This window comes from Odocoileus virginianus, chromosome X (genome assembly GCF_023699985.2).
Source record: "Odocoileus virginianus isolate 20LAN1187 ecotype Illinois chromosome X, Ovbor_1.2, whole genome shotgun sequence".
In the NCBI taxonomy this organism is placed as follows: Eukaryota; Metazoa; Chordata; class Mammalia; order Artiodactyla; family Cervidae; genus Odocoileus; species Odocoileus virginianus.
Window position 1 is genome coordinate 8289177 of NC_069708.1, and position 23994 is coordinate 8313170.

The following is a 23994-nucleotide window of genomic DNA, read 5'->3' on the forward strand; positions in this document are numbered from 1 at the left end:
ACCTAAGATCCTGAAACTACCACAAGTTTCTTTTCAAAAGGAAGTTTCTAATATCCCTTTAACAACAAAAGAGGCAACCTAAATGTCTATCAACAGAGGAATGGATAAAGAAGATGTAGTACATATATACAATGGAATATTGTTGTTTTAGTCACCAAGTCATGCCCAACCCTTCTGTGACCTCAAGGACTGTAGCCTGCCAGGCTCCTCTGTCAGTGGGATTTCCCAGGCAAGAATGCTGGAGTGGGTTGCCATTTCCTTCTCCGGAAGATCTTCCTGCCCCAGGGGATCAAATTTTTTTCTCCTGCATTGAAGGTGGATTCTTTACCACTGAGCCACCAGGGAAGCCCTACAATGGAATGTTACTCAGCCATTAAAAGAATGAAGCTATGTCATTTGCAGCAAAATGGATGGACCTAGAGATTATCATACTAAGTAAAGTAAGTCAGACAAAGAAGGAGAAACATCATATGACATCCCTTATAGGTGGAACCTAAAAAGAAATGATACAAATTAACCTACTAACAAAACAGAAAGAGACTCACAAAGAACAAATTTATGGTTATTGGGGGGAGGGGAGAACAGATAGTTAGGGAATGCGGGATGGACATACATACACTGCTATATTTAAAATGGATAACCAACAAGGTCCTCCTGTATAGCACCGGGAATTCTGCTCAATGTAATGTGGCAGCCTGGATGGGAGGGGAGTTTGGGGAAGAATAGGTACAGGTATATGTATGGCTGAGTTCCTTCCCTGCTCACCTGAAACTATCACAACATTGTTAATTGGCTATACCACAATAAAAAATAAAAAGTAAAAAAAAAGAAAAGAAGGGAAGGCTAGTTTTTTTTTTCAGGTGATTTTAAAACATAGGTTTGTAAACAGATTGGTAGAATTAGTAGCCCCCCTCAAGATTTTCTATTAGCAATCATCAATTCCCTAAAGCTTTGAATGAACTTACCACTGGTTTCACTGGATTCAGAAGTCTTTGTAAAAGGTTTGTTTGATTTTGTTTTATGATTTTTTTAGGTTCCTTTGGTGGCTGATGAAGGTACTCTATATTCCATTATGTTAATTCTTATAAATTTATGCTTGTAAATAAAATCTAATCTAATTGTTTTTTATAACCATTATATAGTTCTGTGTAGATTGCATTTTTGGTTTCTATGTCTCTTGTACTTATTTTTAATATTTTCTGTGTTTAAATTGCATATGTTTGCTTTATTTCTCTTTTTCTGATCAAATTTATAAGAGATTAATCTATCATGATTTTATTACAAAGAACTAAGATCTTAAATTTATCTAATGTTTCCTTCTTTCTAACCTCTTTATTTCTTCATTTATTTTTTATTTCCTACTTTCCTTAGATCATTTTTTGTAACATGAATGGTTGAAAACTTAAATTAATTAATTTGTTTTACTTTTTCTTAAATGAAAATAAAAGCAAAGACAAAAATTGAACCCCTGGGTAGAACCAAGGCTGTTTCTCATGGGTTTTCTCATGGAATGTTTTTTCATATACAAAAGTGGATTTGAACTCTTGGTTTCTTATACATTTTAAATTAATCAAGTTGCATTTTAAAAGGATTATTAATTTCTACTTCATTATTATTATCAAAGATTATTCACTTTAAAAGTTCTTTTATGTGTTTAATGGCATTTTAACTACATTCTAATATATTATCTGTTTTATTTGTACATATGCTAGGGACATTTTTTATATATCTTCTCCTATGCCTATAGTACATTTTGGAGCAGAGCAGAAGTTAGAGATAACTCAGTTTGTCTTCCTTTTCTGACTCTAGTGTTTCCCAGAAGCCTGGAAAAGAGCATAATGTCAGGTGGCTCCAAAACTAACCAGAAACCACCTCCACTCCCTGTCAGCAAATGGAGCAGGTAGTATGGTCTCACAAGTGAATGGCTTCCTGCTATAAACAGCAAGGCTGAGTCCTCGCCAACAATAGGGCTCTCAACATCCTTAATAGGAATTTTCAAGTCTTTTTTTGATCAGGAAAAAAAAAAGCTATCTGGAGAGCTAGGTTTTTTCTGTTTGCTCCCCCTCCCACATTTTTCATACTTTGTCTTTTTGGGGGGAGATGACCCACTGGTGAGCTACAGTCCATGGGGTCACAAAGAGTCAGACATGACTGAAGTGACTTAGAATGCATGCATGCACCCAATATGGGATGAGTCTGTTATCCAGGATTTCCTACTCTCTGGCTTCTGGCTAGGTTCAACCAATGAGCAAAACTGGCAGAACACTAGAGAACCCAAGGCATCAATTCTCCGAGCTCCTCCAGCAGGCCATGACTTGAGAGTAACTGCATTCTTAAGGTATCTATAGTTGCACTTGCTATCCAATGGGCTCGCTCCTGAGGCTTGAGCTTTCATTGGTTTAAGGCTCTATCCTTTTGTCTCTTTGAGTTTAGGGGTAATAAAGGCTAGTAACAGAGGCTAGGTCCTGAGTACTTCACCATTCATTGTTGGTTCCTTTAATCCTGCCCAAATTTCTGTATATATCATTTTTATTACAGTCTCTTCAACTTTGTCTTAGCATAGGCTGATTCAATCCAAGACTGTTAATGATACACTTGGATAGTGACTCTATCAGTGGATAACTCAATAGACTAAAACTGAGAGGCTTTTCTGCCTCCCTATAAAAGGCATCACATAGGTCTACTGATGTCTGATCATTGCCTAGGGATAGGGAAGATCATTCCTAATAATGACAAAGTCAGAATTTTCTCAATGCCTATCTGAAAGCTCAGATTTTAATTTGGTTCATTTAAATTAAATTATAAACTATTGTTTTCCTTGAAAATCCAACTTTATGGGAGAGAAGTCTATGTAATTCACATGTTTTACAGAACCATCTATTCCAGGAAGTGCCAATAGGTAGAAAATCACTATTAAATTTAGTTTTTTTATGTTATTTGTATTCTCAAATTTTTTCTTTACTGCTAACTGTGCTGTAATCTGACAATGGTGAATTAAAAGCACTGGACAAAAATGTATTTCTATCTTTATTCTTTATGGTTTTAGCAGTATTTCTATCATCCAGCAAGTTGTATTATATTTTAATTATTGATTTTTAACTTCCATGGCTAAAAATGATTTTTTAATACTTGTAAGTTTTCTTTATTAATATTCCTATCTCTGACTTTTAAAATAACTTGCTTTATTACCTACATAATTTATAATAGCCTTTTTATGCTTAGTTACCGTCATCTCATTTAGAACTAAATTCAAACCCTAACCATGGGTCCCCATGTTCGCCTCTTTCTAGCCCCATCCTGCTACCTCTCTGATCCCCTTCTTACTGTATTGTTTTCCACACTCAGCTCTCTCTACCTATTAAGTCCTATTTCCAAACGCTTTTTCTCCTCTAGGTCTTTTTATCCCACTGTCTGCACCGTACCCTACAGATAATCCCTGGTTCACTCCCTCACTTCCTTCCAATCTCTACTCATAAGACAATCTAACCAAAGGTCTTCCCAAACATACTATTATGTTTTTCTCTTCTTCACTCACTTACTTATCATTACATACATTTTACACACACACACACACACACACACACACACACACACACATTTAATGTCCTCTGGTATGTGACTCTAAACTCCATTGTTCTGATCACTGACTGTAGTGTTCCTACTATTTGGAACCTGACATTCAGTAGACACTCAATAAATAATGTATCAAATGTAAATATACTAAATTTATTTTGTTGAAGATATGACTAAAAAGCTCTAATCAATGCCTCCCATTTGAGAATTTGTAATTTTTAAAAGAAAATTTGAAATAGTTCTATCTATCACTTTACTTAATATGCTGATTTATTTACATCCCACCCCAGAATCATTTAGTCATCTGCTATAGAACATTCAAGGCCAGTTTTAGGAGAACAGTTGTGCACTTGAACATTCTCTTCGATTTAACTGTGTTTATATTTTAAGGTAATAATCAGGGGCTGAAAAAAATGTGTCCCTTGGAATATTTTCCATTTCTTTTGTACCTTATTTTATTACAAAATAATGGGAAATATAAAATGATAATACATTTACTTTTAAGCATTTATCTTCTGTGTCTTTTGGTTTGGGGCTAACTCAGGTAAAGTTTATTTCACTCTAGGTTTTTGTTTACACTGGAGAATGTTTTACTTGAGATTCCGTCCTTTAATATAGAGACCTCAACTATATACCATACCCCACTAGGGCCTTGACTCAAGTGGGAGTTTGTGGAAATTCGCTTTTGAAGGACTCCTTGTCCTACTTAATCCTCATTTGGGGGTCTTCCCCTGCTAAAACATTGGGATTTTCTCAATATTTTCTGTTTTTTTTTTAATCATTTATTTCAAGATTTTCTGTTTTCAGTAAGAAATATATTGCATTAATCATATTCTAATTTGGTATACTCATCACATTTTGTTAAACAATTTCATGATAAGATACAGGGTATATGGTCAGATTGATAAATATGGCCATAATTTAGACTTTGGGAGGTTGCAAGATCAGGTTTACTTTCCTTTCCTACATTCCTCTTTTTACACTTAAAAAAATGGATAGCCTACATACATAAAATATACTTAAGTGTATACCTTGATTAATTTTCTCAAAGCAAATGCAACTGTTTAATAACCACCTGGTCAAAACATGGGATATCTTCAACACTTCTGATGATTCCACCCTGCATTCTAAACTGTAAGCACTCTTTTGACTTTTAAATTCGTGAAACATTCTGCCCATTTTTTACATTTAAAATAAATTACAGTATATTACAGGTATATTTTGTGTCTCACTTATTTTGCTCAAATCACTTTCAAGAAATTGACCTGTCTTGCATACTATGTGTCTGGCTTCCCAGATAGCACAGTGGTAAAGTATCTGCCTGCCAAACCAGGAGACCACCTGCAATGCAGGAGACTAGGGTTCAATCCCTGGGTTGAGAAGATCACCTGAAGAAGGAAATGGCAATCCACTCCAGTATTTTTGCCTGGGAAATCCCATGAACAGGGGAGCATGGTGGGCTATAGTAAATGGGGTCGCAAGAGTTGAATGCAGCTTAGCAATGAAATTCCACCACTGTGTGTCACTATCATTTGTTCATTTTCATTCTGATTTTGGCTATTACAAATGAAGCTGTTATGAACACTTTATATATATAAAAATATTATATGTATATAAATTTTTTTGGCAAAGATAGAAATGTAGCTCTGTTATATGCTAAGGAATTAAATGTTGTGTCATAAGAATTGCACATTTTCATTCCATTTAGTATATAATGCCAAACTATTTTCAATGGCTGTCTGAATTACATTTTTACCAGTTAGTTGTGAGAGATTAATTTATTCCAAACCCTCATATACACTCAGAATTATGAGTCTAATTTCAACCATTTTTGTGAGTTTGTATCAATATCTCATTGAAATTTTAATTTCCCCAATTATTCCTGAGGTTATAAAACTTTCATATTATTTTTGAATTTCTGAACATCCTCTTTTGTGAAGTTCCTGTTCAAGTTTGTTGCCCATTTTTTCCCATTGGATTTGTTTCTTATTCTCTAAAATTTAAAGAATCATAGGTATATCTAATATACTCAACAACGTAAAGGTGTCAATCCTTTCCAAGCTGATCTACATGTAACTCAGTATTGATTGTATTCAAAACAAAGTTCCTGTGGAAATTAAAAAAGATGATTGTAAAATGAACCCAGAAATACAAAGGGACAATATAGCTAAGAAAATACTGAATAAGAAAAAAAGTGGTAAAATTCAGTTCACCAGATAACAAGGTGTATTACAAAACTGAAGAATTCCTGGGGTAAGAAAAGTCAACCCACTCCAGTATTCTTGCCTGGAAAATCAATGGGCAGAGAAGTCTAGTGGGCTACAGTTCACGGGGTTTCAAAGAATTGGACATGACTGAGTGACTGAGATTATTATTACCTATCTATATAATTCATTATATACTTTGGATATAGAATTCTATAAACTCAAGATCCAATAATTTTCACTTTGTATACCTTAAATATATGCAAATTTTATTTGTCAACTATGCCTTAATAGATATTGGAGGCAGCAGGATTAAGTAAGATCCTAAAAATAATCAAGATGTACAACTTAAATCTATATAATTTTTGTAAATTATATTTCAATAAATCTGTTAAAGAATAATTTTAAAAAACTACAGTATTGCACATGGCATGGTATTAATGATGCATAGAAGTGATTTTAAGCCCAGAAGTGAAATTACGTATGTACTGAAAAAAAATTTATATACTTAGTACTGGAGAACAATAGGCAAGCAACATTCTTTTTAACGAATGATATTGTCATTTAGATTCTAAGTAAAAAAAAAAATAACCTGAATTTTAACCCATTCCCCTTACCATACATAATAATGATTTCCAGGTGAAATATAGATCCAAATCCAGATGGTAAAATAAAGCTCATACGGATAATGACAAAAGACAATACCATCATGTCTTTTGATAGGGAAATATTTCATAAATAGAACACACAATTATAAAGTGGAAATTTATAAAAATGAACTACATTAAAATAAAGGACTGCTCTTTATCAAAACATAAAGTGAGTTAGAATTTTAATCCAAAGGACTCATATCCATATATAAGAACAATTCATACTTTTGATGAAGTTCAAGTTAACTTTTTTCGGTTTTTGAATCATACCTTGGGCTTCACACCTAAGAAATAATTGGTTATTCTCAAAGTCACAGAGATTTTATTTTATTGTTTTTCTATTTTATTGCTAGAATTTCTTCTGGTCCTATATTGAAAATTGTGACCTTAATAATTATAATATGTATAGAACCCCAACAGATTTACAATATATAATCAGTATGTGAAAAACAAAACTTTTACAAAAAAAAAAAAAATCTATGGCTACGTTAATCCACTACCTTAGAGGAGATCCAACAGCTTATGTTTTAATATGACATTCTTTTACTAGGAAGAGATCAATTTCTTCAGCTAGATTAAATCTAATAATTCTTTGAATTTTCTGCTGTTTTCCTTGCTCTTTTTTTTAAATGAATGTATTTATTTTAATTGGAGGCTAATTATTTTACAATATTATGGTAGTTTTTGCCATATTGATATAAACCAGCTATGGGTGTACTTGTGTCCCACCATACTGAACCCCTCTCCCACCTCCCTCCCCACCCCATCCTTCTGGGTTATCCTCAGAGATATGCAGATGACACCATCCTTATGGCAGAAAGGGAAGAACTAAAGAGCCTCTTGGTGAAAGTGAAAGAGGAGAGTGAAAAGGTTGGCTTAAAGCTCAACATTCAGAAAACTAAGATCATGGTATCTGGTCCCATCACTTCATGGCAAATAGATGGGGAAACAGTGGAAACAGTGACAGACTATTTTTTTGGGAGGTCCAGGATCACTGCAGATGGCGACTGCAGCCATGAAATTGAAAGACGCCTGTTCCTTGGAAGAAAATTTATGACCAAACTAGACAGCATATTCAAAAGTAGAGACATTACTTTGCCAACAAAGGTCCATCTAGTAAAGCTATTGTTTTTCCAGTAGTCATGTATGGATGTGAGAGTTGGACTATAAAGAAAGAGGAGCATCCAAGAATTGATGCTTTTGAATTGTGGTGTTGGAGAAGACTCTTGAGAGTCCCTTGGACTGCAAGGAGATCCAACCAGTCCATCTTAAAGGAAATCAGCCCTGAATATTCACTGGAAGGACTGATGCTGAGGCTGAAACTCCAATACTTGGGCCACCTGATGAGACGAACTGACTCAATGGAAAAGACCCTGATGCTGGGAAAGATTGAGGGCAGGAGGAGAAGGGGACGACAGAGGATGAGATGGCTGGATGGCATCACTGACTCAATGGATATGAGTTTGTGTAAACTCTGGGAGTCGGCGATGGACAAGGAGGCCTGGCGTGCTGCAGTCCATGGGGTCGCAAAGAGTCGGACACGACTGAGCGACTGAACTGAACTGAACTGAACCAGCTTTGAGTGCCCTGCTTCATGCATCAAACTTGCACTGGTCATCTATTTTACATATGGTAATAAACTGGTTTCATACTTTGTAATAGAATACAAAGAATTGATACTTAAAAAAGACATTTTCTTTAAGTTCCCAATATTGTTAAAACATTTTCTTGCTTTAAATGATAATGATCTTTCAAAATGTTCTACAGGATGAAATGATGTCATGTGCAGCAACATGGGTGGACTGAGAGACTATCATACTAAGCAAAGGCGGAAAAAGAAAGACAAGTGCCATAGGATATCATTTACATGTGAATCTAAAATATGACTCGTGAACATATCTATGAACCAAAACAGACTCACAGACATAGAGAGCAGACTTGTGGTTGCCATCAGGAGGACGGGTGGGGGAGGGAAGGATTGGGAATTGAGATTAGCAGAGGCAAACTATTGTAGACAGAATGGATAAATAACAAGATCCCACCTGATGAAATAGCACAGGGAATTATATTCAATATCCTGTGATAAATCGTAATGGATAAAAATATGGAAAATATATATATATATTTATAACAGAATCATACTGCTATACAACTAAAATTAACACAACATTGGAAATCTACTATGGCTCAGATGGTGAAGAATCTGCCTGCCAATGCAGGGAATACAGGTTCCATCCCTGGGTGGGGAAGATCCCCTGGAGAAGGAAATGGAGGAATCCACTCCAGCATTCTTGCCTGGGAAATCCCATGGACAGAGGAGCCTGATGGGCTACAGTCCATGGGGTTGCAAAAGAGTTAGACAGGACTTAGCAACTCAACAACAATAGGACTCATACAAAGCAAAACATTCCACAGACTATCTTATTTTCCTGAAGAAAATTTGAAAATAGCTAATCACTGCAGGAAAATAATAAACAGTATACAGTGTTTCTATAAAATAACTTTTATAGGTTAAATATAACCTTTCATAAAAATGGACCAGTTGCTACACCACCTTCACTTCTATTTCCAGAGAGACATCCTCTCCCTGCCAGATGAGCTAAGCAATGTTTGGGGGAGTATACATTGCTAATCTTTCAGTATGGTTATTTTAAGAGTATGCGATCAATTATTTGGATTTATCCTTGAAAGAGAGACATAATGTAATTAGGAAGCTACCAAAAATGCCTGGTAAATATATTGGTCAATTAGAAAGATTGTGGAAATTTAATAAGAAAGGAGGGCTGCCTCCAATGTCATGAGAGGGAGAGGAATCTCAAAGTCATCCTGAGGAGACAAGGAGAGCTTTCATCTACACACTTGTTTAGATATGATTGTTGACTTTTTCTAATACCACACATCTATTTTCTCCTAGTTAAATCAAATCAGATACAGGAATAGAAAACAAATTTGCAACTCTTATGACAAGGTGAAATGCTGATTTTTTCTGTGTAACTTTCATACTTGGATGTGCCATCTAAGAAACACTGGCTTAATTCAAACAAACTTAATCATCATCATGTGTGAATACACTTTATTCATAAAAAATAAGAATTGCTGAGTAAAAGCCATTTGCTGCACAGAAACACTGCTGTAAGGAGATAAGTTTACTACAGGACTTTATCTGTCCACCAAATATAACCTCATCATGTAAAATCTAAAAACAAGACAGAGTGGCCAACCAGGTGTGGTTCATAACCTTCCCTGCCCCCTATGGCTGCATACACTTACTTCCTGTATCACATCAGCCACAAGCAGATGCACGTGAACTTGAACACATGCTCTTATTAACTGCTTTGAATTTCAACAGAACCCGAAATGCTTTCTCTGTATTTGGGACCAAAGCCGTCACTCAAGCATTAAGCATGCTGTCTCATGGTATTCAGACTCTGTCCAGGGCTCCACTTACATTATTTTTCTGCAAGACTTGCAGTGCCTTGTTGACATTGTTCAGGGCATGAACTCTTGTGGATCCTTTTTCTTTTGGCTGAAAACAAAATGAAAATATGTTGACTGCCCAGGAGGAGAGAAGGACAATCTACCAGAAACAATGTAGAAAACAATTTCTACATTTCACTTTTCAGTTGGAATCGTTTAAATGATCACAGGCTGTGAGGCATTAATATAATGAATTTAAGTGCTTTGGGTTAATTGCCCTTGTCATAGGAGTTTCTTAGCATGAATCAACCACTCCTCAAGAAAACTGATAACATTTTTTTCCTGTCGCAGAAGCAATTTTGGTAATCTCTCCTTCATTCTACAGTCCAGTTGAATGACCACCGTGAGAAACATTAGCATGCATACAGACATTTTCTAGGAATATAAATGAGTTAATTCCCACAATTTTTAGGAAAGTTTAAAAGAGATTTGAGCCTAGCAAAATTCTATAATGCCAAATGGGCTTAAAGGAAACTATTTCTGTCAATATTACCTTAATTGTCTTAGTCACTGAAGCTCAAAACCTCAATCATCTTCAGTTCTTTAAACCTTACCCTCAATTCCCAAAGTCTTACCTTGCCCTATAATTTTTAAACTAACATATGTATAGTGTTTACAATTATGTAATATGCAATATATATATGTGTAATATATTGTATTACAATATATGAATTAACTCATTCAGTTGTGGAGGTTTAGAAAGTCTGCCATTGTGATGCCTGCAGTATTTACTCCTAAGTGAGATCTACCATCCTAAAACAATTTTAACTGCACAATATAACAGCATTAACTATAGGCACAATATTGTACAGTGAATCTCTGGAATTGATTCATCTTGCATGATTGAAACTCTACATCTGTTGAACAGTAACTCCCCATTTTCCATATTTCATGTTAAGTGTTCTTATAGCCTAAGAGTTCTTGTCACAAGGAAAAGGAAAAATAGAATTTTCCTACTTCTTTAAGTTCATCTATATGATATGATGGACAATCATTAAACTCATGATAATCATTTCATGATGTAAGTATGTAAGTCAAATTATTATGCTGTATACTTTAAATATGTACAGTGCTATATGTCAATTATATTTTAATAAACTGGAAGATGAAAAGAAAAAAGACTAAAAACAGTTAAACTTAAAAGGTCATTAGGTATAAAAGCCTTATTAAAATATATTCAGTAATAAAGATACCAAATAATAGTAGAGAATAATATCTATCACTGCAAATTTCACCTTCTTGTTCTGCATATGATAGAACATGCCAAAGTAAAAATAATATTGCAAGGTTGTTTTATTCAGAAATAGGTCCTATATTGCTACCTAAATCAGTAATTAGTAAATTAATGAAGTTTACTAGATCTCATAAAATTATGATGAGTTTGTTTCTGGTCTGAAATTCTTCTGAGGTTAATGTGAAGCTCTTACAAATATTTTAAGTCACATACCAGTTTTTGCCCTGTCAGGCCTTCAAGAAGGTCTAGGAGGCGTCTCCCATCCTGTAGGTCACTGAAGAGGTTTTCTATGTGCTGCTTCCCGAACTGAAATAAGAAATACACCCAATTATATAAAGCATGCTTCCAGGTATCCATTTCTATGATTATGCCTTTTAAAATTTAAAGCTATGTTGAAGAATATTTAATGAGTCTAATGCTTAATCTGCCAATGGTGATGGATGAAAAGAGAACTTCCCAGTAAAAAACAAAAAACAATAAATCATTATTCAGCCAAACTTATTAAATATTTCTCTCAATAGCAAGAGTTGGAGATTTATAGTCTAATGGATCTAATTAACCCATCTTTTTGAATGCTGATTCTATGAAGGAAAGAAAAAAATGTTTAAATTATCAGGCAGTTGGGCACTGTTTGACTCTTGAGAGTCCCTTGGACTGCAAGGAGATCCACCCAGTCCATCCTAAAGGAGATCAGTCCTGGGTGTTCATTGGACGGACTGATGCTGAAGCTGAAACTCCCAGTACTTTGGCCACTTCATGCAAAGAGTTGACTCACTGGAAAAGACCCTGATACTGGGAGGGATTGGGGGCAGGAGGAGAAGGGGATGACAGAGGATGAGATGGCTGGATGGCATCACCGACTTGATGGGCATGAGTTTGAGTGAACTCCGGGAGTTGGTGATGGACAGGGAGGCCTGGTGTGCTGTGATTCACGGGGTCGCAAAGAGTCGGACACGACTGAGCAACTGAACTGAACTGAACTGAACTGGGCGCTGTTTGGGGAGAAGTAAATACACCAAGAAAGACTACAAATAATTTGCCTTGGGTGGGTACATAAAATTTAAGCATTTAGCATGCTTGGAAATATAATATGTAATCATTGAGGGTTCACCATTCTTCACCCATAATTCTCTGCATATACATTTTGCATGCTGCCTCAGAATGATCTAGTCACATATTGGATGGCTCAAATTTTAAAACAATATGATTTAAATTAAGTGAGATAAGTCAGTGAAAGCTTTTCATCTATTTTTCTCACTTCTATACTTGGGAATTATATTGCAGAAAAAAAAATAGCCACAAATAGCATCTAACATTTTTGGAATAACTATTCATAAGAGCTAACTATTCATAACAAACATCCCACTAAATTTATAATTTGTGTAACGTTTCTGTGAGGTTAGCATTGGTATACTCATTCTATTGATGACACAGAGGTTGAACATATGGCCCTTTGTGACAAAACAAGATGATAAAACCAAGTTTTTGGCCCAGATCTGTCTAATTCCTGGGGCTCCTGTTCATTCTATTTTATTAGACTGCTTACTTGGCCTTTTCCTCCTTCCATCTGATTATCTTTCAAATATTTTATTTCTTCTGTCATGCCCCCAGATATTTTTTTCTGGTTTTAAGCCTCCAATCCCTTCATATGAAATCATTCACAACCCAAGATATCAAGAAAGCCCTATCTTTCTGGCTTACTTCGCTCTGTATAATGGGCTCCAGTTTCATCCATCTCATTAGAACTGATTCAAATGAATTCTTTTTAATGGCTGAGTAATATTCCATGGTGTATATGTACCACAGCTTCCTCATCCATTCGTCTGCTGATGGGCATCTGGGTTGCTTCCATGTCCTGGCTATTATAAACAGTGCTGGACTGGGAAGACCCAGAGGGATCGGGTGGAGAGGGAGGTGGGACGGGGGACTGGGATGGGGAATACATGTAAATCCATGGCTAATTCATTTCAATGTATGACAAAAACTACTGTAATGATGTAAAGTAATTAGCCTCCAACTAATAAAAATAAATGGAAAAAAAAAAAAGAAAGCCCTAATTTATCAATGACAGATGTTTATTGACAATAAACCCGGACTAGGTGCTAGAGCATACACTAGTAAATCAGTTGGATATGACCCCCATCTTCATGGAACTTTGAGTTGAGCAGGGAAAACAAATATTTCTAAAAGGTAATGCTATGGAGGAGAAGTAAAAGAAACTCAGGAGCACATAACCAAGGGAATTCCCATAGTCTGAGGATCAGGGAATACTTTCCTCACAATGTCACATGATGGGTCTAACATTAGCCTTTGGGTGATTGGCCTTTCCTTATCCACTCCTTCAATCACACACAAACTTCAGATTTCACACAGCTAAGAAGAACCCTGGTTTCCAGTCAAAAGACATCTCTGAAGCTTCTAAGATTGAAGACAGAGGATTCAGGATCTCCCTACAGCCAGGTAGCCATGTCCAAGACAAGTCCTGTCAGTGTCCAGGTATGTCACTTAATGAGACTGACCACTGACCACTGCAAAAAGTCTACCAGTCCCTCCATACTCAGCTTTGGGAACTGAGCCACATATGTGCTTTGACGAAGATAACCACAAGTCATTCTTTTGAAATTCTGCTCAAATAGTTCTTTTTTTTTTTTTTTTATTTTTTTTTTTTATTTTTTTTTTTTTATTAGTTGGAGGCTAATTACTTTACATCATTACAGTAGTTTTTGTTATACATTGATATGAATTAGCCATGGATTTACATGTACTCCCCATCCCAGTCTGATTTAAAACTCCAGGGCAGGGACTTCCCTGATGGTCCAGAGGTCAAGAATCTGCCTTCCAACGCAGGGGACATGGGTTCAGTCTTGGTTGGGGAACTAAGATCTCATGCCACGGGGCAACTAAGCCCATGTGAAGCAAATGCTAAGCCCACAAGCCGCAGCAACACAGTGTGGATGTTTCAGCGGAGATCCTATGTGCTGGAACTCAGACCCGACACAACCAAAATGTATATATATATATATATATATATATATATATATATATATTAATGTAAAGAAATATTTACATATAAATAAAATTGCAGCGAAAAAGAGACCACAAAACACTATGCCACTAGAACATTTAAAAAGTACTTTTACTATACATAACGTACAGGTAAATATTGAAACAACAATGCCATTTTCATGAAATATTAAAGGAAGCCTTCTACTAATAAGCAAAGAAAATGAACCTGTCAAAGATCTCATATATAATCCAGAGTAACTTTGCAGTGGTGGTGAGGAATATTAAGATTTTATTTTCATATTGGTTAAAGGTCTATAATACCTTGAAAATGTTCTTTTTTTTTTTTTTTCTAGGAGCAAATTTTCCTCTTGAGAAGTGTGTGACTTTTAAATTTATTGACAAAAACAAAATTGCACAGTGAAATGTGTGAGGTTTTGAAGTAAATTAAATATAGTTAGTTGACAGAAATACTTATTCTTAATAAAATGTATGTATCTAGATAGACAGATAAACTGATAGATAATAAAGTATGTCAAACCAGGAAGGATGCAGGTTGCAAAATGTTCATTCAAGAAGAATGGCAGGAAATTGAAAAGGTCTAAGTCTTGGGGCAAAGAATAAAACATGAACCTCAAAGTTGTAAGAATCACCTAGCATCCAAGATACAAAGAGTAGAAAGATTATGCTTTTGGACAAGGAGCCGAGACGAAGATCAGCAAGGCAAATAGCATCTTGCTTTGATACAAGTTTATACACAAGGACCAGGTATTTTATAATTTTCCCTTTTAAACTGGAATCAAACAAAACAGAAAGGGAGGCAAGGACTAATCAGAGGCCTCCAGGCACATCTCATTGGGGCACCTAGAAAGCAGTGAGGTGATAGAGAAAAAGATAGTTCCTGATATATATAATATTCAAACTCATGCAATCAGTGATATATTAAAGTATGACAATAGAAAGCCAATTTATATTTGTTATAGCCACCATGATCTCTAATAGAGTGCTTCTCAGAATGTTCCACTAAAGCATCCTTCCAGCAGATAAGACTGAATGTATTTATCTCAGAGCCTAGCAGTGAAAAGTATATAGTGACTGCAGGTTCAAAATTTCTTATGAAAGCATATGTTTTACGTTAAGGATTCATGGAGATTTCATCTTCCTCACTTAATGCATGTTGAACTTAAAAGTAATTTCAAGCACTTTGATTGAAATTTCCCCTCCTATGGTCTAATTAAAGTGATGTTCAAAGAAATGTACAATATTTAGCCTGTAACTGCATGGATGTTCAGGTGCTCAGCCTTATTCCTCCTGGACTATGCCTACCCTGAGGAACCCAAAACATGTCTTTTCTCTTGAATGGTTTTCTCTTCTTTCTTAAATCCAATGCCTCATTCCATAGCATTACAGGTATGATGTAGCAAAATTGCACACATTTCTGAGACAGAAATAGTTAATTTTTTTGAACCCAAGTCTTACCAGCTTCACTGTCTGAGGCAAGCGACTTAGTCTTTCTGAGGGACAATCTATTCAATAGTAAAATGGGGATTGAAATAATACCACATCAGAGTCTTAAGTTTCTGAGGCTTAAGTGAAACAGTATAGGTGTGCTATACAGACTTGGCAAATATTAGGCACACAGGAAAGATAGGATGATGTTTTTGTTTTGTTTTGTTTTAGTCTATTATTCCTTGACTTCTCCTTCTTCGGCAAAATAGAAGAAATAAATTCAATTATGGTTAACTATTGAATCCACCAGAAAATACAGAGCTCACATACAATGCATTCTATTTTATCTTAGATGCCCCTCCATATTCAATTACTAATACTAGTAAATGTGGATGGACAGGGGGAATACTCAGAGCCTTCAAGTTCTTTATCTTACTTTAGTGTTTTTTCCCCTTTGGTCACTTTTAATTAAGTCTTTTGTTTTCTTTCCTTTTCATCTTCTATGAGAGACATCTGCCATGTCTTTTTGTTGCAAGTGACACATCACCCAAACAGTAGTTTTCTTTAAAACCCCTGTGTTTAATGGCTTTCTTTTCAAGTGTCTGAAAATAATCTTATAAAACACATAAAACATTAACTGCCTTGGGCCATAATGACCCTGTGGCTCTCTATCTTCAATTGCTTTCATGACTAATATTTTCTTTAAAAAGTAAATTTTGGTATTACTTAGAAATTTCCTATCTTCACTTATTTTTGTCTTCCTTGCTAACCCAAATATCAAGATGAAAGGACCATAAAATGGGATAGCAGTCCTTCCAGATCATGGTCAGGATGACAGAACTTCTGTATTTATATAATTTTTTATATATTTATACATATACAATGTACAGACAATGTTAAAAAAAACTCAGGTTTATTGGTAAGTGGAATAAACACAGCAAAAAAAATCAAAGTAAAAAAGTGAGAAAGATAGAAATGAATTAAAAATTATTTCAATAGCTTCTGACTCTTCAGAGCTGTGTCAGTCTTTTAACCAGTAAATACAGATAATTCAACAGCATGTTCCAATAAAAGGTAAAGAGGCAAGGAATAATTTAACATGGCCTTCTGCTTACATAAAAGTCAGCCTCTGGACATCTCTGTTGCTGAGAAAATCAAGATACTTCTCTGTGATTCTGAATCTTTAGCTATTAGAAACATAAAGAGCAAGAGAACACCAAAAAGGAGGGCAAAACTGATTCCAAACTTATTGGTAAAACCTGTTGACCAGTTCTTGATAAAAAATAATGCAATCCATTGTAAGCATAAGTTGTCAAGAGTATTTTATAAGATAATTTTATTGAGGTATAATATACATAGAGGCTTCCCAGGTGGCACAGTGGTAAAGAATCCACCCGCCAAGCAAGAGACACGGATTCAATCCCTGGGTGGGGAAGATCCCCTGGAGTAGGAAATGGCAACCCACGCTAGTACCTTGCCTGGGAAATACCAAGGACAGAGGAGTCTGGCAGGCTACAGTCTATGGGGTCAGAAAAACTCGGACATGACTGACTGAGCACAATGTGCACACAATATAAACACAGGAAAGTTCACATGTAAGTGTTAGCTCAGTGAATCTATACAAACTGAACACATTCATATTATCAGAACCTCCATGGAGAAAAAGAATATGACCAGCACCCTCAGAGATTTCTCATAGCCACTTCTGTATACTAGCCCTTCCAAGAATGGTAGCTGTACTAACTTTTAATACCACAGATCAGTTTAGCCTTGAAAGGAGTCTCCTATAAACAGAAGAATAATGCTGATTTAGTTGTCTCATTTTAGAAAACCAATAATTGAAAGACATAAGCTTTCAGCAGACAGAATTTGGAAAGAAAGAAGTTGTAATGATGAAGTATGTTTTACAAAGCATAGTGCTATAATACAACAAGTAAGAATATTCTCTCTACATCCAGAATGCCATGGTTCAAATCTCAGCTGCACCATATTTCATGTGTGTGATATGAGCATGTAACAATCTCTTTGTGTCTTACGTTTTATCATCTGTAAAACAAGGATGTACTACTACCTAATTTGTGATGATGCTGTAAAGATTTAGATGCATGGGGGATAGAGTTGTGTTCTAAGATGTACTTAGATAGCCTCATGAATGGATAGCATCATGACTTTATGCCAAATTGTTTAACCTTAATAATCCATATTTTCTAAATTCTCCTTCGAACTTTCAGCTCTAAGTAACAGAAGTGGTCAACTTCAAAGTATTAGTGTGGGGATTAAATGAATTAATAAGTATAACCGTGGTGCTGGAGAAGACTCTGAAGAGTCCCTTGGACTGCAAGGAGATCAAACCAGTCAATCCTAAAGGAAATCAACCCTGAATATTCACTGGAAAGACTGATACTGAAGCTAAAGCTCCAATACTTTGGTCACTTTATACAAAGAGACAACTCACTGGAAAAGACCCTGATGCTGGCAAAGACTGAAAGCAGGAGGAGAAGGGGATGACAGAGGATGAGATGGTTGGATGGCATCACAGACTCAGTGGACATGAGTTTGAGCAAACTCCAGGAGATAGTGAAGGACAGGAAAGCCTAGCATGCTGCAGCCCATGTGGTTGCAAAGAGTTGGATGCAACTGAACAACTATAAGGTATCTGACACATTTTCTGGTATAGGAGATGCTCCATAAAACCTAATCACATTTCATATTTCCCCTCTTTTGTTGAATGAAATCACCTGGAAATAAAGTAGGACTCTCCTTTGAGGGTGCCCGGATCCTAGCATGACTTCGATAACTTGAAGAGAATTAATAAGGGACAATTTACAAAGATGAGGGCAGGGTAGAAAGAAACCACCAAAACAGGTAATAAAGAAGTGTAATTATCACTCCTAGATACAAAAGAATGAACAGAAAGAGACTGGTTACTAGCTCCTGAACAGAGAGAGTAGTGACAGGGTCACCTGACAGAAGCTCTGATATTTGGGTGATGAATGCAGCTATCCTGTGATAAATAAAAGCCCTGATATTTCTTTCCTCTCTTCCTCTTATCTCCTGTAAATGCTCCCAAGAGCTAAATCCAACTGGAAGCCAGAGGACAAGGAAGTCTGCTGATATCATCCATAGAAATCAACCCCTCCCCCGCCCAGAGAAGAAAAAGGCAGAGAGTAGACCCGGAAGGATAAACCAAAGACACATTCAACATTCCCCAGACAGGAGGAAACGGTTCTCTTGATCCATAGGATCACTGTCACGGATGCCCATGTCAGAAAATAAGTGAAGGCCCCAGTGGTCTTCCTCAAATATTATTTCTCTCTCTGGTAATGTTGTTTTAAAGACTCAAATGTATCACTGGAACACTCTCTCTCCCCTAATAGGGGTCTCAAAGTACTGGAATGTTTAGTGGGCTTTAATGAATGAAACTTAACATATATTATTCATTATTCCTCAGCATCAGATCCCTTTAAACTTCTATGTACCAGAAATAGCACTAAAATCTGAGCTACAAAGATAATGTTTTAAAAAATTAAGTTATTCCTTGGAGTTATACAAGTGCTCAAGAGCTAAGTTAGATAATACTTTTACACTCTCTCCAGTTATAAAATGTTATTTGGCAGTAACTCGTTATAAAACATAATCACTAGGACCCAATGTGTATGTTATACTATCAAGTACACAAGAAGAGATTCAACCAGATTGCACATTAAAACTTTAAATAGCAGCCACAACAATAGTTAATGGAAATCAAGTCATTATCTGTAAATGGTCTATTATAAAAATAAAGTGTGCTTAACCAAGAGTCAGCAATGGTTTGTTGTCTGATCAGGTCTATCCTTAATATGCTTTGTAATAAAATTGAATCCTTAACCTAGGCCTGTGTTTTCTCATCTGTAAATGAGAGATCAGTACTAACTCAAACACCAGCTTCGCTGGAACAAAAATTAGTAAAATTATAGGTAATCTTTATTTGTAGATATAATGTTAATATAATTCACAAATAGTTGAAGTAGAAACCTTATCAACTATGATTGTAGTTAATTATGTTATATCATCTTTAAATATCACCTATAAATTTAGAATTCTGAAAGTGAAATTCAGTTTTTCTATTGGATCACAAAGGTATAAGATGTAAGCTTGAGAGAGCCAGTGAGGGAAATGGAGATTGGTTCTATTTTAAGTCAGCAGAGGCTTTTGTAGCAGAAAAAAAAAAGTACAGTATAAAGTTTGCAAGATGAAACCCTTCATTTCAAAGCATCTAATTAATACTCTGATTCTTCAAAAAGGAAAAAAAAAGTACTCTGATGCAGTGGGTACACTCACTAGGGAAATGTGAACTACTGGCTCTTAGCTTCAGGCAAAAGGCAGAGGGAGAAAGAACTATTCGAACTTGTTTAGATCCAGTAGAATGAGACTTGATGGTCAAAGGACATCTGAAGATGCCTTTAATAAATAAATGTAAATTTTATTTATGAAATTAATATTCTTATAATTTCTCAAATACACTGCAGTGCAACTGTGTGTGGACAATTACGTGACAAGACACAGCCTCTTACTAATCATTTCCTGCCCCTACCTACTAGAAAGTCAGCCTTAGACTATTTATTCTCTCTTCTACGCTGATGAAGTGAGTCTGCCAATAACCAGTATCAAATCAAGGGAACAGGAAACACACAGAATGGAAAAATGTCACATAGGATGGAATATTTGAATAAGAGCTTCTGTACTTATTATACCTCTATTTCCTTCTGACAGGTTGAGTCATGAAACTTTAAATTCTATACTCAGATAGGATCAAAATTTGGCAATTTCATATGATTCAATCTCATATATTTTGTATTGCCATATGTAGTAAACATTCAGTGCTTAGTTTATGTCAGCCACAACTGTCTTCCCTGTACATGGATTATTTTAACTAATTATTTTAACAATCAGTTAAAAGTATCCCCATTTTACAGATGACAAAACTGAGACATAGAGAACAAAGTACCAGTGAATAAGTGGTAGATATGAATCCAAACCCAAATCAGGTGGTACAGCTCCAGATTTATTAACCATTCTTTGACCATAATGTCATTCGGGGTCAGTGTCATATAAGTTTTACTTGTATATTTTCACAATGTCTTTCAATAATATAAGGACAATTTAACTAATTTATTCTTTTTCTTTCCCCCTAGGTTTCTGAATATCAGATATAGGTATAGGACCTACAAGAAAAAAATGCTTCTAATTTTAGGTTGAATTAGTAATTGAAAGGTAATAACAATGATAATTGTACATATGTACACTAGAAAAATTCTGCAATGTCTTACATTTCTATTGTTGTATCACTCTGTTAGTGGGGATGCCTTGATAAATCCAGCAAATATTGTTCTAGAGATGAAAACAAATTTTTAACATGTAGAATTCACTCAAAGGTACATGAAAAATCACTTTTTAAATGGCATTAAATTAAAATACAAAAGCAATTCCCCCACACTAAAAACCTCAGTTCAGTTCAGTCACTCAGTCACGTCTGACTCTTTGCGACCCCACGGACTGCAGCACGCCAGGCTTCCCTGTCCATCACCAATTCCCAGAGCTTACTTAAACTCATATCCATCCAGTTGGTGATGCCATCCCACCATCTCATCCACTGTTGTCTCTTTCTCCTCCTGCCTTCAATCTTTCCCAGTATCAGGTTCTTTTCCAATGAGTCAGTTTTTCACATCAATCAGCTGTCCAAAGTATTGGAGTTTCAGCTTCAGCATCAGTCCTTTCAATGAATATTCAGGACTGATTTCCTTTAGGATTGACTGGTTTGATCTCCTTGTAGTCCAAGGGACTCTCAAGACTCTTGTCTTCTCCAACACCACAGTTAAGCATTAATTCTTGAGTGCTCAGCTTTCTTTATAGTCCAACTTTCACATCCATACATGACTACTCGAAAAACCATAGCTTTGCTTAGGCAGACTTTTTTTGGCAAAGTAATGTCTCTGCTTTTTAATATGCTACCTAGGTTGGTGATAGCTTTTCTTCCAAGGAACAAGCGTCTTTTAATTTCATGGCTGCAGTCACCATCTGCAGTGATTTTGGAGCTACTAAAAACCTAGAAGGCTATAAATCAACAGAATAAATATAATTGTTAAAAGTGAAGAGGATTGAATAATAGTAAGTAGACAGAACAGCATTACTCATGCTTTTAGTGCAGTGGTTTCCTGAGAGTACCACCTAAACATGCCAATTACTTATTGAAAGTCTTCCATGTGAGATTCACGTAGTTACATGTTAAAGAATATAACATCTGGGGTCAAAGAGGCCTTTATTTAATTATAATTCCAACTTTCCCCAATTGTATGAATTTGGATAAATGATTTATAAATTTGTTTATTTTTCTCATGTGTCAAAGGAGGGAGAGTAGTTAAGTTAAACAACTTAATGTAACAGATATTAGTCACCTACTTTTTATTGTGCCCAGTGCTGGGAATAATTGGGAAGATAAATGATAAAAAGATATTGCCATTGTTTCTGCTGCTTTAGTCACAGTATATGAAGGATGTATGCATTTAAGCAGACATACATATAGCACTGTATTATTATCCTATAAATAGTGGTGTTTTAAGTACAGTGCCAGCACAAACAAGAGAGATGTCACCTTCACTTGAGAGGCATAAGAGAAGCAGGAATCCTAGAAGTGAATTTACAACATTGAATACAAAATTAACAAGATGTGAAAAGAGGAAAAGAATATCAAGCAGAGGGACATTTCAGATGCTAAGGATCAGATAAATTACATTAAGCTATGATAAATCAGGTCATAGAACACAGGGTATATGTACGGATGAGAGAGATGAGACTTGAGATATATTAGTGATCTCAGCAAAGGGACTTGGTCTGCCAACCTAAAGGAGATTGGGTAAATATCTAATGGTCATTTGTTATCATTCTTTTGAACAAGACATGCAATTTTGAAGTGATTAACATTTTTTTCACATTAATATATAGACTGATGTTTTAAGATAGCTAATAGCATTTAGAAAAGGTCAACATAGGCATTGTTTAGAGGCGAATTTTGGAGTCCTAATAATTCAGGAGAACTATTCTTGTGTGGAAATACTACTTGAAAAGGGAGTCATGTTTTTCAGGAGCAACTGCTTTAAATTATAAATGTGAGCTCCTTAAAATTCTAAGCAGTTATCTATCTTTCTGTTGGAACTTGTTTTTTTTTTTTTTTTTTGCAAAAGTGGAGTTCACTATCCGTGATAGATTAACCACAGAACTGGGCCAACTATTTCATCCTTTCCTGAAACCATATCCTTTGCAATAGGACTTTGCTGTTCCTCTAATGAGGAGGTAGTTTCTATTTTTCTACCTCTGGAATGTGGGCTGGCCATTGCCTTGCTTTGTCCAACAGAATACAATGGAAGTGATATTGTTCTACTTGCAAATGTCAGCCTCACAAAGGGTTGAACAATTTTGCTCTCTTGTTCTATGCTTCCCTCTTCATCATAAGAACACACCTTAGCCAGATAACTGGAAGATGATACATGTGAAGCAGAACCAAGTTATCCCAGTAGTCCCAGATATGGTACCTCAAACGCCAGACTGGCTGACAACCAGACATGTGCGAGAGCTTAGGCAAGATTAGCAAGGACACCTGTCAAACCACAGCTAGCTAGAGACACATGAATAATCCCAGCAGAGAACTGGAGAATTCCTGGTTGAAGATCTGAAAGACTAATAAATACTTGTTTTAACCTACTGAGTTTCAAGGTAGAGTGTTACACAGCAATAGCTAACTGATAAATGTTAGTTATAATACATATAACTGATAAATGTTAGCAAGATGGTAGGAAGGGCAAAATCACGTTGAGAATCAAACCCCATGCCTGTCAGAAATGCTCAGAGGGCTCAAACAAACCTTGTGCACACCAGGACCCAGAGACCCCACAGAGATTGAGATGGAACTGTGTTTGGGTGTCTCCTGTGGGGGTATGGATCAGCAATGGACTGCCACAGGGGCGGGGGCTCTGGCTGCAGCAGACCTGGGTATGGCATTAGCCCTCTTGGAGGAGGTCGCCATTAACCCCATCATAGAGCTGCCAGAACTTACCAAGGACTGGTAAACAGACTCTTGGAGGGCACAAACAGAACCTTGTGCACCAGGACCCAGGAGAAAGGAGCAGTGATCCCACAACAGACTGACCCATACTTGCCCATAAATGTCCAGGAGTCTCCAGCAGAGGTGTGGGTCAGTGGTGGCCTGTTGCAGGGCTGGGGGCACTAAGTGCAGTGCATGCGTGGGACCTTTTGAAGGAGGTCGTCATTATCTTTATTACCTCCACTATAGTTTGGCCCCAGCTAAATAACAAGGAGGGAACAGAGCCCCACCCATCAACAGAAAATTGGATTAAAGATTACTGAACAT

General features: G+C 36.1%; 1 protein-coding gene across 7 annotated transcripts in view; it reads right to left on the bottom strand.

Moving 5' to 3' along the window:
- The window catches only part of DMD (dystrophin), a 2261655-nt gene that overhangs the window by 1740873 nt on the left and 496788 nt on the right, over positions 1–23994 (bottom strand). For all 7 annotated transcript variants that reach the window (XM_070462101.1, XM_070462106.1, XM_070462102.1 and 4 more), the window contains exons 3-4: positions 11352–11444; positions 9876–9953 (exon numbers count right to left, since the gene is read on the bottom strand). In XM_070462101.1, coding sequence (XP_070318202.1) covers positions 9876–9953; positions 11352–11444 — 171 coding nt within the window. The remainder of the gene's footprint in view (positions 1–9875; positions 9954–11351; positions 11445–23994) is intronic.